The sequence below is a fragment of the Xiphophorus maculatus genome, chromosome 18 (assembly GCF_002775205.1).
Source record: "Xiphophorus maculatus strain JP 163 A chromosome 18, X_maculatus-5.0-male, whole genome shotgun sequence".
In the NCBI taxonomy this organism is placed as follows: domain Eukaryota; kingdom Metazoa; phylum Chordata; class Actinopteri; order Cyprinodontiformes; family Poeciliidae; genus Xiphophorus; species Xiphophorus maculatus.
The window spans coordinates 25,697,820-25,714,698 of record NC_036460.1 but is presented as its reverse complement, the minus strand read 5'-3'; the positions used below and the strand labels follow the sequence as shown (position 1 = coordinate 25,714,698).

Below are 16,879 nucleotides of genomic sequence, written 5' to 3'. Positions count from 1 at the left end.
GGCTTAAAATAGATTCATGACAGAAAATCTTCTCCATTACCTTACATGGTAGCTCTCTAAATAACTTTAGAGAAACAGAAATCAGTCCTGACCAGAGAGCTGAGTCACAAGGGGGATTTCTGCAACCTTGAATAGTCTTGAATAACTTTACAACCAGTATGAAATCTCAAGGGCTGTGGGATACGGTGGCCCTGAGGTGCAAACCACTACAACATTAACGAAGCACAATTACAAATTACAAAAACACTGCAACATTAACGAAACCACTGCAACATTAACAAAATGGAAAGGGTATGTCCCAGTTGGAGACCTTAGAGATCAACAGTGCTTTTGAACCGGGAGTTATCGCTTGAGCGGGTCGGCCCGTTGTTGGGATACGTTATAGCGTCCGCCATATTGAAAGTGGCTTATCTACCAGCAAGCTAATACAAGTAAACGGACTGATTTTCGTAAAGTGCTGTTCTGCAAAGTATTTAAAGTTAACGAATGTCACTGACACAATCTCTCGCATGTTGTCATATAGGAATGAAAAGAAAAGCAAAGGACAAGGTTTCAAACTTTTTGATGTGATTATTTAATTGTTTTGTGGCACAATAATTACATTTGATGCCGCTGATTCTGATAAATCGTTTTTATTGATGAACACACACACCTTTACAGTGATGTATTCATGAACATATTAACACAATTCCATAATTCAATGTGCATTTGCTATTTCAAGATATGAATAAAGAAACGTAACTTCATTTAAATTTTTTGGCATTTTATTGAAAAGACAAACTTTGATAGTAGTTGTCAAACTTTATCTACATACTTTTAATTTAAAAAAATATTTATTTCAGTGTAATATGTCAACTGTGCTATAGACAGCAGTGTGAACGAAATCTAACAGACTAAATTATTTTTTATTTCTTTAATTTCTTTTAATTATGGTATAACTGTCATAATGCCCTAATACGTCAAATTGAGATATTTCACTCAAAATACACAAAAAGTGAAAGAAAAAAAAGTGTGCAGTTCATTGCAAATTTATTTATATTACACTGGCAGCACAGAGCACAGGCAGGGGTTCAGTCTGCTGGTCAAACTGGGAGCAGTTCGGTGACTGGGCCTTCTGAGACATCTGGCTAGCCACAGGTTAAAGCGAATGATCAAAATTATCTAACAGTGTAATAGAAAATATATCCCTGATTCGTTCACATTCAGGAAAAAAAAAACACACCTTCACCATATTGGGGCATTGACTTAGCATCTAAACACAGACATTGTGGAGATGAACTGCGAAACTGAAGTCTGAAGAAAAACAGCTCCAGCTGTGATCTTTATGGACCTGTCCTGACGAAATCCCCCGGTCTCCGCGCTGCTCTCTGGATTAATGTACTTTCAGTCCACTTCAGGTTCGCTGTTATATCAAACAAATGATTTAAATCTACATAAATTATAAGAAACATCTTACAGATAACTGACGTACCTAAAGTAACCATGTCTGACCACAGACAAACAGTGAACTTCTAGGTAGCCATGGCAACAATAAACAAACAAAACAAAAGCGCCGTTACAGGTTTCTCATTGCCTCTCCCTCTTTAGAAAAACTACACAGTATTAAAAAACGTTAGCTAAGCTAAGAAAATAGTCAGAGTAGTTAACTGGGCCAATTTAGTTACAAAGGAAATATTTATCCGTTGTTTAGAAGTTTGTTTCACCACGGAAATGCACAGTACTGGCCACAAAGTCAAGAAATTCTGCTCGTAAATTTACGTCATTATTATCTTTAATTCTTATCTGTGAAAGGTAAAGGCAGTGGGTCCACTTTGTACTGTAAAACCGTTGAAACTAGTCCATGTAGCACGTTCTCTCTACTGCCACTTTCAAGATGGCGGTGACGTAAGCAGGACTCAGCATATACGTATTCATGCCTATTATCCAATCAGCGATTTCTCAGGTCTCCAACTGGGACATACTCTTTCCGTTTTATTAATGTTGTAGTGCTTCGTTAATGTGGTTGTGTTTTTGAATTTGTAATTGTGCTTTGTTAATGTTGTTGTGTTTTTGATTTTGTTGAAGTGGTTTGCACCTCAGGGTCACTGTAGTGGTAAGTGTTCCTAATTCACCAATAAGAAAAACTTTTTTCCATTAAAGACTTGCAGTGGACTGATGAGACTGGAACTTTTTGCTAAGTGTATGTCCCATTTGATCTGACTTAAAACATCCAAGCATGGCGGATTAATATGGTAGTACTTTGGTCCTGATTATCCTGGAAGACGATATCTGATATTCAGCCGAGTTCCTCTTAGGTTACAGGGCAAAATCACCTATGACTCAAATCAACGTAGTTTAAAAAACAACAAATAATTAAGACTGCCAAGTTTGAGCATGATGTACCAAACATTGTGGACATTTCTGAAGGAAATGCATTAAATGATTCCAGATCCAAGGAATTGCAATTTCCCTTCTCACTATTCTCAGAGTGGCAATATAAGATTATGAGCAACTTAAGTTTGTTGACTTAAGATTTACTTGTAAATAAATAAATGGAATGAATTTTACTGGTATACTGGCTCCCATTGGCACTTATTTATTCCAATAATCTACAAACGATCGTCTTATTCCCATGTGTCTTCTTCATTATTGTGGTTATAAGTAGTTGAGAAGCTGAACTGGCATTACTCTGAGACCTGCGGTTTGTGCTTTGACCTCCTGATCCTGCCCGAGGCAACAAAAACAACCACCTACTCCCGCTTGAATTGTCTCGGTTCCTGCCAAATCACATCTCCAGTGAGCTCCTCGACTTCATGCACTACCACGAGTTTGTTTGTTTTTGTCAACTTTTAGCTCTGACAGGATGGATTACTAAAACATTCAGCATGTCCTTAAATAGCCTTACATTCATGTATCTAAAATGAAGGCCTTTAAATGTCTTAAATTAATTTAAAAATATATACAGGTAAGTTGGCCTTAAATATATATATCACAGGGTTTAAATTTTGTTGTGCCAAGACTACTTAATCACATATTTTATGTTGTTTATTTTTCTCATGAGACTTTCCTGTCAGGCAAAACTATAAGTTGCATACAAACATTTTCCTTGCGTCCTGTGACTCAAGAGGGTTGAGGCTGCCGCTAACTAGCTGTGAATAATCCATTGCTAGCTACTTGGCTAGCTTTTTTGCGTCTGTCATGGCCAAGTGTAAATTATCCCCAGTTGGCTGTTGGTAACCCCTTGCTAGCTGGTTAGCTTTTTTGCGTCTATCATGGGTAAGTGTCAATTATCCCCAGTTGGCTAACTATCTGCGAATAAACCCTTGCTAGCTACTCAGGCAGCTTTTTTCATCTGTCATGTGTAAGTGTAACTCTAAATTATCTCCATTTGGCTAACTAGCTGCTAGTAAACCTTTAGTTGCCAGCTAGCAAACCAGTGTTTTTGTGTCTGTCATGGTGTAAATTATTCCCAGTTGCCTAACTAGCTGCTGATAATCTCTTGCTAGCTACTTAGCTAGCTTTTTTGTGTCTATCATGGGTAAGTGTACGCTAGCTGCTAGTATGCCTATGATTGCTAGCTAACTAACCAGCTTTTTTGTTTCTATCATGGATAATTGTAAATTGCCCAGTTGGCATTCTGAGCAAAACAGCTTGGCAGTACTACTGTTTAAAAATATGCCATTTTCCTTTGTACACAGGTTTTACGTGTTTTAAAGTAACCTTGAAAAGGGTTTAGCTTTGAGTAGATAAAACCTGTAGAAACCCTGATGTTACATAATGAAATTTGAATCCTTACAGGCAAGGAAGCTGGAAAACTGGTGAGAAGGAGAATGGGTCTTCTGAGGAGGAGAAGAAGTTGGAGGAGAAGATGGAGGAGAACAGCCAGAAAGCTGACGTGTAGACAGAACCATTTCTGAAAGAGTGAAGTGAAAGGTAGAGACCAAGGTATTTTTATTTGTCTTTCTAACGTCCTGATATGACCACTGGCAAAATTTACTGTAACCTTTATTTGACATTTCTTTCCAGTGAGGACGCAGAACTTTTGCACATTTCTCTTCACCTCAGTTCTGGGAAACATTACCGTTTATTTGGGATGACGACAGCTTGGATTTGGTTTCAGGGACACTTTTACAAAAAAAAAAGAAAAAAAAGCATAATCCAGACATCCCTCACCCCCTCCACTAATTAAACAAAAAGAATGGATACTGTATGTGATACATAAGTCGTCTGCACTACTGATACATGTGTAAACTCGTCTACCATTAGGATTCATGTTTATTAGAATAACATTTTTTGCAAAGGGAGAACATGCAGACCTTTCCTTTTGGGTTTCTTTTAGTTCGATGGAAGTGAAGTTACTCCTAGACTCTTTGCCTTCGCCGTAAGGATGCAGAGGCCTGCGTTAGTCTGTGTTTGACTCTTAGCTCTCGAGTACGTTGCGGGAGCTAAGAGATGTTTCCATTGCTTCTTAGTTTCATGCCATCTCAGGCCAGCCACCTCTGCCTTCAGTGTCAGTAGATAGTAGTAGTAAAATCTGTTTGCGCATTTATTTCACTTTGTAAATTTATCAGATGGAAAAATTGATCATGAGATCAGGGCCTAGAATGCCTCGAGAAAGCATTCGTTTCCCCTTTGAGCCTTTCCATATTTTGTCATCATGTTGCAATCACAAACTTAAATGTGTTCTGTGGGACTTTTGTGATATTTGAACAATGCAATACCCCTGGACTTAATTAAAGGGTGTCAGATTAAAGGGGTCTGAAAAAGTCAAGGACTTTTGGTCTAGTTTTTAGTCTTGGAATAGGACATTTTAACTTGTATGGGAAAATGTCTTTAGACATACACAGATTCTACTGTTATTCAACTACACATTTAAATTGTACATATTGAATAAGAATTCATTCCAAGGCTTGAGTAATAATAAAATAAATAATAATAACAAAACAAAATCTTGTTCCACTGGTAGATTATTTCACCTACTAGTCTTTGTTCATAAACACCAAGGAATTGACTTGAAACAAGCTCATGTTTCTTGCCGAAAAGTTACTTGCAAGTTAGTTTTCCCTTATTTTAATTGTACCAAGATATTTGCACTCAAAACTAAACCAAAGATACTTGACAAGATTTTCTTTCTTGTTTTCAAGCATTTTTTTAAAATGAGTCCATGACATTAAATCCCGCCATCTCCCCCCAAGAATACAGATTAAAGTTTGTGGCGGTAACATGACAAATGTGGGGACATAATGGAGTTCTTTGGATACTTTTACAAGGCACTGTATGTTCTCATACGCAGCATTAGGTAAAAACGGCAATATGATTTTCCATGTAAATTAGGAACTAGGTAATTTGTCACAAAGCTGTGTGGTGTTAATAAATATGTCTTTGGTTTTCTTTTTGTCTTACCATGAGATGAGATTATTTTTTGCTTTTCTTTTTTTCTTGTTTCTTGTTTTGTTTTTCTTACTGTCCGTGACCTGTGCGTTCGGCGTAACCGCGGCACAACACAAAGAAGGTAGATTACTGGGAGAATGTACAGCACCCGCTCGACTTGCTGGCTTTAGTTTCCGCTTCACGCATCTCTCTCACAAAATGATCCCATCGGCCTGCAGTTACGAGAGGACGTGTTAGTTTGTGGGAACTTTGAGTCTGATGTCATCAGTTTTGCGCTCCATCAGTGTTTGAGGAATGATTGTTTCTTAAGTAGCCATGGCGTCACTTTGTGGAACTGGGGGATGGATAGGATGCGCGTCTCAAAGTAGCCTTTATGATATGTTTGCCTTCTTTTAAAAAAAAAAACCTACCTGTAACTACTTAAGTTTGTTATGTGCACTAGGGGTTCATGTTTCAAGTGTGTGTAGAAATAGAATGGGATACGCGCAGCTGTACATGTCACGATTTTTGGTCCATTTTAAGAGCATTAGTAAAAACTGACAGGAAAAAAAAATTGTTTTAACATTGGGGATGTAATTGTGAAGTGTGTGAATTTTATTTTCTTTATGCTATTTATATCATTCAAAATTAACGATCCTGGTAGGCGTATCGATTACCGTCACATATCTATGATTTAAACTGTCGCTAACTTGCTTGCAGACCTTACTTAAAAAAAACAAAAACAAAAGAGATTAACTCATCAGTAGTTTGTGTAGAGTCTGGTTGAATTATATATCAAGCATGTTGTAATCTCAGATCTCCAAGCTGCTGTTTGTTGCCTACCTTGTGGAAAAAAAACCCCAACAACTATCAAATTGGAAGAATGACCAAAGAAAGTGAACATTGCCATGCAAGTATTGTAAATATCTGATGTTTGTTCTTTTTGTACTTTTGTTTAAAATAAAATGTACATTTTGAAAAGTTATGGTCACTGAATTTGTCACAGTTTTGTGTTTTCCTTTGCTTATTTTTTCTCACTTTTTCCCCCCCTCATCTGATCATTTTTTGAAATAAAGAAAAACACACGTGAGAGTTTAGATTCATTTCTTGTACACATACACACAATATGGGGTCTCAAGACTGTCAAGAGAAAGGCATCGCTTACTTACGGCCTACTCCAAGTTGGGAGAGAGAAAAAGTCTGAAATGAAAATTATGTTTTCTGTTGCAATTTTAAAAAAATAATTCCTTGTTTATTTGTCTTTTTATGCAGCATTTAATAAAATGCATGACCAGATATATTGTTCATGCAGGTTTAATCAGAATTTTTAATTTGTCTACCTTAAAAGTAGTTATTGGATCATGTGAGTGAAAATTGAGCAGAAATGTGTGCTTGTTGCACTGAGAACAGTTTTCTTGCATAATGTGAAATAACGTTTTGTTTGAAGTTACAGTATTAAATCAGACCAGCTCACAATTCGAGACAAATGAGCTGCCATAACTTTAAAAAAAAAACAATCTTCAAAAAACATGTCTCTTGTTGTTAAATCATTCTAATGAACTTTAATTACCAAGTTAAAGCAAAAATAAAATTCTAGTTGACTTTAGTTGCATTTTCAAGCCAGCAGTTGAACCTTCATTTTCAAGTTAAGCCACTTTTAAATGTTTTGCAGTGTGGATGACTCTGCCAGGAGCATAAAGTCCCTGATAAGTTGATTCCTGCAGTGGCGGTTCTAAACCAAATTTACCAGAGGCGGGCAGGGTGGGGCCAGTGTTTTTTAATATTATTGTTTTTTTGTTTTTTTTCATGGGAGCACAGAACAAAAGAATTTTTAAAAAGCAGAATGATATTTCTTTAATATATTAAGTGAACCAAAGAGTCACTTGCAACTCCTCAGCTACCGGTTGCAGAGCCAAAAGTGCAACTAAGTTGTCCAAAGGACTAGTTAGTTAAGGTTTCTGTGCCATAAGAAGTTGAGTTTGCGTCTCTTCTGTACAGTGGCGCCGCCCCCTGTTGGCCAATGTCTAGAAGCGCCCGTGGATGGTATTTCTATTCCCGCCAATCGTCTGACAGCGGGATGTCGCTGAGTTTACAGAAGAAACAAGTTCAATTTTGTTAGCAGGTTTTCCCTTACCCAGCTGATTACGGTATGTTTAGAAACCTTGTAATGCTTGTGATCTAGGGTTTATGGGTTAGGGTTAGGTAACGGAAACACTTTTTACACATCCCACGAGTCACGTGATCAACAGCCGGATGTTGCCACTGGCGCAACCCACGAAGAAGAAGGCGGAGAGGAGGAAATAATTGCAGGATGAACAAACTTCACGCGTGATTTCATTGATTCTTCCTGGAATTGGGAAAAGCCACAAAATTGAGATCTTTTTTCCTTTTGCCATTAGTGGACCATAGACAAAGTTTTCTTCACATATGTAATGGAAACGCAGCTACTGTCGTCATGCTATCTGAAAACCTGAATGCGGGACCCCCATTTGGTATTTGTTGATGCTAAATAATGTATCATCAGCTTACAGTGGGTTAAAATTTATTCAACGAAACGAGAAGAAAATATTCCAACTTTAAACCAAATGGAGTAAGCCCACAAAGAATAGTGGATAATTTAAATTCTTATAAAATTAATTAAACTTGGGGGGGAGGGGTTGTATAGTCACTTCATTCAGTACATTATCTAAAAAAAAGATATTGGTCAAAATCACTGACCTTTTAAGTGATTTTGCAAAAAAATCAAGACCAATCAGCGGGCATTTACTGAAGAACATATTCAATTACTGTTTTTATTCCCCCCCACCACCACCACCATTTCCAACAACAGCTAATGATTTTCATCTGCAAACAAAAAAAATATAAAGAGTCTGGATATTTGACTTTTATTATGCTGGCAAATTGGCAGCTTCTCAATCTAGAGGCTAAACTCTTATCTTTGTCTCTGACCATGGAAGAGATATGCATAATGGATTGATCAAGTGAGCATCGAGCCCAACAAGACGGTTGCTGTGTTTTACACTTCTGCACACAGCAGAAAATGTTGGGTTGTAACGTCAGAGTCGAAAATAAATGTGTTACTTTGCAAAGTAAAGTTCCAGAAAAGTGCACAAAAGAAGAAAAAAAAGAGCAAAACCAGAATCATCCATACATGGTCTGTGTTTGCTGGCTGGTTGAGGGATTACATGGATTCCTTCTGACCTGGAAATGCCTCAGGGTTCGCCCATGACGAGCTGAGTGGAGTTACTTCACAGAGAAATGTTTTCTGCTGCCTAATCTCACTTTTTAATCTCCTGTGAAAAGATGAGCAGCTTTACTTTGAATCGGCTGCAGATGACTGGTCAATGTGCTAATACAAGTGTTATAAATGCATGTTCTTTTTAAAAAAGTTGTTAAAGATATGATATGCTTCTGTTATTCTTATTAATAGAGGTGTCAATAATTACATTGCGCTACTTTAATGTTCAGTGAAGTGATGAAACCCGATGATATGAATATCTTCAGAGTCTGAAATCCAAAAGAGGGGGATCAAGTCATCTGCCATCGACTCATCGTACTTCAGTCGGTACAGCAGACGTTTGCATGAATGCATTATTTTTTTCATTTATGAGCAAAGGCATAAATGGTAAAGTAGATATAATCAAAAGTGTATTTGTGGAAAAAATGTTATATATTCCTAAATTGGAATCCCCAAGGAATATGTAAAAACAACAATAGTTCCTAGGATGGGCCCATGAGGGACACCGTAGTTATATAGCTGCTGCCGCTGCTGCTGAAAAATAAACATGTTGAATGAGATGTCAACCAAAAGTCAAAATTAGCAGTCACAGGGAAAACTAAATAGCATTTAGTTTTATATTCTAAGTATTTTAATGATTTTGTACGTTAATGATTTTTGGCCGGCCTAAATGTCAGGTTGTTGTAAAACATCTTCATGTTCTAAATATTCAATTGTAGATCCTTTTGTATGAATTACTGCATCCATGCAGCGTGGAACGGAAGCGGTGAAACCGAGCTGCTGCTGAAGAGGGAAGAAAACTCATCTGCATTGTTGACTCTAGCGGAGTCCTTCATCTTCCTCTTGACAACACCCCATAGATTCTCTACCGTGGTCATTAACTCAGTACTTTTGGTTCTGCCATCAAAATAACAGCATCTACATAAAGTTTGTCAGTAGAAGGGAGCATGAAGTGCTCTAAAATGAACAAGAAGATGGCTGCATTGATTTTAGACTTGATAAAACATAGCTTCACACTGGGCCTCAGGCAGTTTGGATTCTGTCCCTCTTCACTCTGTAAAAACACAAAATCTTACCAAGTATTTGTGGTCTGCTTTCTAGTGCAAATAACTTAGTTGCACGTTAAGTAAGACAAAAAATGTCATAAAAAGTAACTTTGTAGCAAGATATCAATTTTTTTTTAAGTTGATAAGTCCTTAATGAAAAAGAAATAGTTCCACTGGCAGATTATTTCACTTAAACCACCATTTTGCCCACCATGGTGTAAGTGAAATAATCTTCCAGTGAAACTAATACTTTTTAATTAATATTAAGGAATTATCAACTTAAAACGAGCTCATATTTCTCGCTAAAAAGTTACTTTTAAGTTAGTTTTGTCTTATCTCAAGTTACAAAGACATCTACACTAGAAACTAGTAAGGTTTTGTGGTTTCGGTAAGGTTTGGTGTTTTTGCAGCGCACTCTTCCTCCAGACTTTGGGATCTTGATGTCAAAGTGAAATGAAAACTTCACTTTCATTTTGAAAAAAAAAACAAAAAATCGACTTTGGACCACTGAGCAGCAGATCAGTCATTGTCTCCCATCGTCCAGGTAAGACGTTTCTAATGTTGTCTCTATTTAAGGAGTGACTTAACACAATAACTATTACAGTTACAACTACCTAAGTCATTTTAATGTAACATCTTTGTTGTCTTTTTTTTAAATTAGAAGAGTGGGGGTCTGAACACATGCTAAAGGATAATCGGCCAAGAAATTAATATTATTTTAACCTCCGATGCATTCATTTGATGATGACTGTCACATGACAGATATTAGCAGGACATGTTGTCTTTAGATAATCGCGTTTTTTTTTTCCAGAAAGAAGAAACTTTTATTATTCTGGACAAATAAATTTGGTTCTCATAAGATATAAAACATCTTTGCTTCTCCGGCTAGTCCGTAAATTAATCTGTTACTGGACTCAATCTAGACTAAATTTAGAGCAAAAAGAGAAAAAAGAAAGATATAATAATAATCGGACGTCATCTAATCCACGCAATCAGCAGAGTTAAAGTGGGCCTCTGCTGCCATCCTGTGGCAAAAGAGTATACTGTTCTCAAACAGGCTGGGTGACTTTTTTTTTTGTCTCCTTCTTTCTTTGCTTTCCTGGATGTGTCTGCTCAAAAACCCTCTAATATGGCTGATTAATCTAATGTGACTAGTTGAAAACAATTGTGGATAGAAGACAGGGGCAAATATCTCCACAGCAAGCAACTCATTGATAAGTATCGCAAAATGTAACAATTTATTTTTCTGTTTTGGGAGGCAAATACTTTTTTTTTTTTTTTTTTTTTTACACGGGGCCAGTTTGGTTTGTATAAGTGTTCTTCATTAATAAATTAACTCAATAATTTGGACCAAAAAAATATATATTTTCACATCTCCCAGTATTAGTGACGCCCAGAACATACTTAGCAATGTTTCGCTTTTGGTTATTTATGATGACAAGATAAACCATAACTATTTGCAAAGAAACGAACCAACCACTGATGGAAATAAACAGCATAAGTTTTCACTTTATGTTGATGATGTTATTAATTCTGACTCAATAGTTCCCTCCTTGTATTACTACATTGTATTGACACTGTTACCTTCCTGTCAGGTTTCAACTGGGATAAATCAGAAGTTTTTTGCCTTTATCATGTTGTTGTCCACCTACTTCTTTTTTTAAAAGTGGAAGTTCTGATGTTCTCCCAAGAGAATAAAAATCCTTGACATCTTGACAAGATGGTCCAAGATCTACAGTCTTTATGGGGTCAAATTAATTTCCTTAAATCGATGATAGCTCATATTATTAACTGTGTTTTAGCTCGTGTCCCATTAAATATTATCAATCAAAGAAATTGACATAGATGCTAGAATTTCTTTGGGGTATAACTATCAACATTATTTAAGAAATGCGCACCTTGTGGCACAATACATTTAATTTTGTTGGAGCAGTGGCTGGCACAAGGTGGGAATTAAAAGTATTTCATTCCTGTGTCTCAGCTGGCTGGTCATAGTCTCATGCTCTCTCGATCAGAGACAGACTCGATCAGAACTTTTCAGAAATGTGCAGCGTGGCCTCTTGGGGTGCGCCAGAGCTTTTCAGAGAGGGCGCAACATGAGAGGGGGTTGAGGGGAAGTAACTTCGGATATTTAGCCAACTTCACCTAGCCTACCCTAACCCGTTCATTCATCCAGCCACTGGGGGGCGCTCTTATAAAAGTTGGCTGTGCATGGCAGGAGTGGAGCTGTTTGCCTTTCCCGTCCCAAAATTGGATGAAAACTTGATATGGAGTTACAAAATTTAGCGGCAAGTTGCTTGATATTCGTGTTGTTTGGATCCTGTTTTCAAGAGTTGTTCATTTTACCGCTACAGGAAGTGTTGTTTGGTTCTGTTTTCTGTTTTACCACTTCCACGTTCACAGAAATGAACTTGATTGTTTTTGCTAAGTTTGTGTATAAAACTATTTGAGATCCTGAAATACTACTGATTACTTTTGCTCAATGTTTTCAGGGTCCTCAGCTATTGAGCCAAACTGCCATTGACCCATTTATTTATTTTTTGCATCCTTTGAAATACTAATGCTGGGTTGGGAGATTGTTTTCTGTCAGTCTATATTATTATTTGATGTCCATTTATTAATTTATTTATTGCAATCTAAATAAAGTTGACCGTATTGCCTGTTCATTCACCACAAGCTCCTATAACAAATCTAAAGTATCAGTAAATCATGCATGAATGGAATATCAAGTATAGGAGCAGCACAAAGTTTACAGAAATAATAGCAGTAATGTAGTTAGGAGGGGCTCAGTTGTTGATTTGCTCTCTAAAGGGGGGCCAGTTCTCCCAAATATTGAACACCGCTGGAGAGAACACCAGACTCAAATGTAGCCTGGTTGAAAAATACTGAAACATTTTACTTGGGATCAGTGCGTTTTGAATTGGATGTTTGCCACATATTGTATGGTGTGTCGTGTTTGGCAGAAATTTTTTATGTAGTCAGTATGTATAACTTTTTTTTTTTATCATTGTTAGTTGTTGTCATGTTGTTATTTACTTTGAGACCTTTTACTGGGATTTTTTTTTTTTTGTGTGTGTAAAAATAAAAATGCACGTTCAAAGAAACAAGCCTGACCATATTTTATGACAGTTAAAGCTCAAGTGATTTTTTTTTTTTTGCACTTGTGTAAAGACATCCTTTCAACTTTTTATGATTCAAATCAGTTCAAATGTGTGTCAGACCAACGAAACACAATAAACACAACTAAAATGTTATCAGTATGATTCAAGCATCTCCTCGCATGCCTTGTTATTGTGACAGATATGTCACATGACTTGGATATTTTCCATTTTAACTCTTCTGACATACAGCAGGTGGAACACTGTCCTGTAACATGCTCATTGTAAATTAGATTAAAGTGTGCTCTAAAGTAAGTTAAGCATAATCTAGAACGTGTTATTGAAGTGTTTTAACCTCATAAAATTTGACCGTTAGAAACAACAACAAAAAAAACCAAAAAACTATTTTTTATAAATCAGCTGGTTCAGTCACAGTAGCTCCATTTTGGAAATTACCGGTATGTAGTGATATATATATATAAAAAAAAACAACCACACAATGTCACACGACTGCTGTGGCAGGTCAAATAGATGCCGCTTTAGGTTGTGAAGGATTAAAACTAAAGAGAAAGCTGAATGAAGAATTTTCATTCAGAGCATCAACATCGTATATTACATGTGCATCTTTACGGACTTAAAGACAATCTTTTCGTCTTTCACAGACGAAATAAAATCTAAAGATGAACATAGCTTCAAAGAAGAAATAACAAATAGTGTTGTCGATTCAAAGCAGAAATAAAAACAGGTCTCTTCGTCAAGGCTGCTTAACAAAGGCCACCTGGGAGACAATAGTTATTTTTTCCTCCTGGCAAAACGTCACAAAGGGAACAGCTTGAATTATATATCACCTAAGTGAACAGATATAGAAATCATCTGATATGTGTAGAAGTGAGAAAATATTTCTCTTACACACTTTTAATATCAGACAAAGATCAACTGAGTAAATACAAAATGCATATTTTAATTGATTGTTTCATTTATTAGGATAAAGTATTAACAGGTTGCACTCTTTAAACTGACAATGAGTCCTGTTCATCAGTGTTGAAGAAATGAACCTTTCTTGGTGGGATTGTTGTGTTTTTTTCCAGACAAGAGGGTTGTTGGACAGTAAAAGTCTACTTAATTTCATGACCTCGCATCTTATTTGGGTTTTAGTACCAACTTCGCCGTAACATAGTCCTTCACAGTCAAAGCCTTGTCTTTAAAAAGCAGCGCGCTCTAAACGTCATGGGGCTAAATTAAAAAATTGATACTTGACTGAGCCGTGGATACCTACAGCTGCTGTAGAGCTGCCATGTCCTCTAATAATGCTGCTTTTAGATGGCCTGTCAGTTTGGAACGGCCATGTCTTCCTGGGTTTACAGTTGTCATACTCTTTCCATTTTCAGATAACAGACAGACGGACAGACTCCTGAGAGACGCCAAAGCTTAGGATCTTGTTTTATAACCTAAATCTGCTTTAAGCTTCTCCAGACTTCACTTCTCTTATAAACTTCAGATGCCTTCACAGAACACTGGAAATTACACTAGATGATCTCTGTGAAATATTCACTTCACAATTTTGCGCTATTTTGTGAAAGTTTAAAATCATGACTAAATTGAAAGAATCTCAAAAAGTATGTGTAATGAGAATATATATATTAGCAAAGCACTTGTTTCTGTTTAAGATTTTGCAGTCGCATTGATTGATTTTGCACCAGTGACGGTCCCCTATTTTCGTCTGACAATAGTTTTGATAAGTCTAATATTTACTGGGACCTAACACCAAATCCTTTTAAATTGACAATTTGAAATTAAAGTCTTAAAGGGAGGTATTATGTAAAATCGACATTTTTAGCTTTACGTCATGTTATAATGCTAGTCCCTCATCAAAAAAAAAAAAAAAAAAACATACCTGGAATGTTGCTTATAATCATTTATGCATATTTGAGAAACCCTTAAATCTCTTGCGGCAGCCAATCAAGGTTGCCAAAACTATTGCTCCCACAAATCCCTGCCTATTTCCACAAAGCGTCCCTCCGCCACATCTCCCCCACTCTGCTCCTTCAGACTAACGGCAGCAGCACGTAGAAAACACCTGGTGGAACTGCTCAGCTGCTGAGCTCATCATACAAGCTACATCTCCGTCCAACACTTCTAAGAACAGTTGTAAAGGGCATAATGAGAAGCATTGCTGTGATGACTTCCTGAAGGCGGAGTTTCAGAAAGAGTAGGAGCTTCTTAAGGAGACAGAGGCCCAATTTTAAGGAGTCGAATTGCGAAGCCAAATTTGTCCTCATATATACAGCTTGTTCATAACAACTGAAACTAACATAATTATTGTTCTTTGTAATGGCTGGAAAATACATGCTTTAGTAGCTATCTGTGCACTTGTTGGTAAGTAATAACAAATCAAGATCAATGGGTGAATTAAATATCCAGGTCATCACTGTTTATAGAAACTAATTGCTGCTAGCATAAATTAGGGATTAGTGTTTTGTCCTGCATCTTGGAGGGAATGAGGTCCTTCTCTGGAAAAATGTCCAGACCTCGAACTGGATGCGGAGGTGTTGCTGAGGATAGTGTTCGGTTTTAGGAGCATTACTCACCTCTGCCACCTACTGGTCCCTGGCTGATACTGCTCCCATATGTGGAGCTTGCCTTATAGATCAGCTGATTCGTCCTATTCTTGCTTTTAATCTGACTTGAGTCAATTCTGTGAATAATAAATTTTGGTTTCTACTCGAGCAAAAATATAGTCAAGTGCTTACAGTTGAGTAAATCCCCCCTCCCCCCCACTATGCGGCCCATCCGCATTGATGGATTATTTCACATTTTTCCTGACTTTAATTTTTTTAATATATTATTATTTTTGATCTTACCAGTCTGGTAATTGAATTGATTCTTAATATTTTGTGACCATTTAAACTTTTTTGTTTTTCTTTTTAAAAACAATACAGTTCAAGTAACGAACTGGAGCCAAGATGCGCTGTCCATTACTTTTGTTTATAGCAACAGCTGATGAAATTCTCAACATTTTGACTTTGATTTGGTATTTATCATTAAAACAGGAAAAATAAATGAATAAATTGTCAGCATTACCTGTTTTTAAAAAATTACATGATATTCTTTCGTAGATGTTTTGACCTTAGATGTGTTCTGTCTTGGACGTGTTGATACAAAAAAAATTTACTTGACTCTACCAATAAGGTGAAAGTAAAACAAAACATTGCTATTATTTTATCTTCTTTAGATGACCTTTAATAAATTTTATAAAACCTGAATGAGTGCTGTTTTTTTATTTACAAATCATTTGAATATATTCTGAACATCTAGACTTTGATGTTGAGATTTTATTTTAATTTTTTGTTATATTTTGGTTTTGTGTCGTATCGTAATTGCCTGGACCTGGCATGGAACCTGTTTTGTTTCTGTTCATATAACAAAATACTTTCCTTTAATCTTAATTATAAACCATATATATAACATATCTACCAAGAGAGTAGCAACAATGACTCCAAAGAACTTCAGGCCTCACTTCCCTCAGTTATGAGTAGTGTCCATTTTTTTGACCGTAGAGACAGGAGAAAAATGGTTGCAAGATGAAAACCGCTGCTGAGCAAGAACAACATTAAAACACGTCTTATTTTTCCAGAACGCATCTTGATGATTCCCAAGACTTTTGGGAACGCATTCTGTAGGCTGATAAGACTAACATTGAACTCTTTTGGAAGGTGTGTGTCCTACTAGCTGTGGAGCAGAAGTAACACCGCGTTTCAGGAAAAGAACATCGTACTCACAGTAAAAGTGTAGGTCTGGGGATGTTTTGCTGCTTTAGGACCCAGAAGATTTGCTGTGATAAATGGATCCATGGATTCTGCTGTCTACCAAAAAAAATCCTGAAGGAGAATGTCCGGCCATCTGTTTGTGACCTCAAGCTGAAACCAACTTGGGTTCTGCAGCAGGACAATGATCCAAAACACACCAGGAAGTCCATCTCTGAATGACTGAAGAAAAACAAAATAAAGAGTTTAGACTGGCCTAGTCGGCTTTAAAAATGCAGTTCCTGCCCGAAAACCCTCCGATGTGATGGAATTTCACAATTCTGCAAAATGGGCCAAAATTCCTCTATTGCTTTGCAAGTTATCACAAACATTTTATTGCAGCTG

At 36.8% G+C, this 16,879-nt stretch overlaps 1 protein-coding gene across 3 annotated transcripts in view; it reads left to right on the top strand.

The window, feature by feature from the left end:
- Positions 1–6,330, top strand: part of LOC102231505 (CD166 antigen homolog) — a 73,726-nt gene extending 67,396 nt beyond the window's left edge. For 2 of the 3 annotated variants that reach the window (XM_023351322.1, XM_023351321.1), the window contains 2 exons: positions 3,778–3,924; positions 4,006–6,330. In XM_023351322.1, the coding sequence (XP_023207090.1) occupies positions 3,778–3,880 (103 nt within the window). In that variant the 3' untranslated portion in view covers positions 3,881–3,924; positions 4,006–6,330. The remainder of the gene's footprint in view (positions 1–3,777; positions 3,925–4,005) is intronic. The other variant, XM_005800904.3, reaches the window with a different exon arrangement.
- Positions 6,331–16,879: the final 10,549 nt, after the last annotated feature.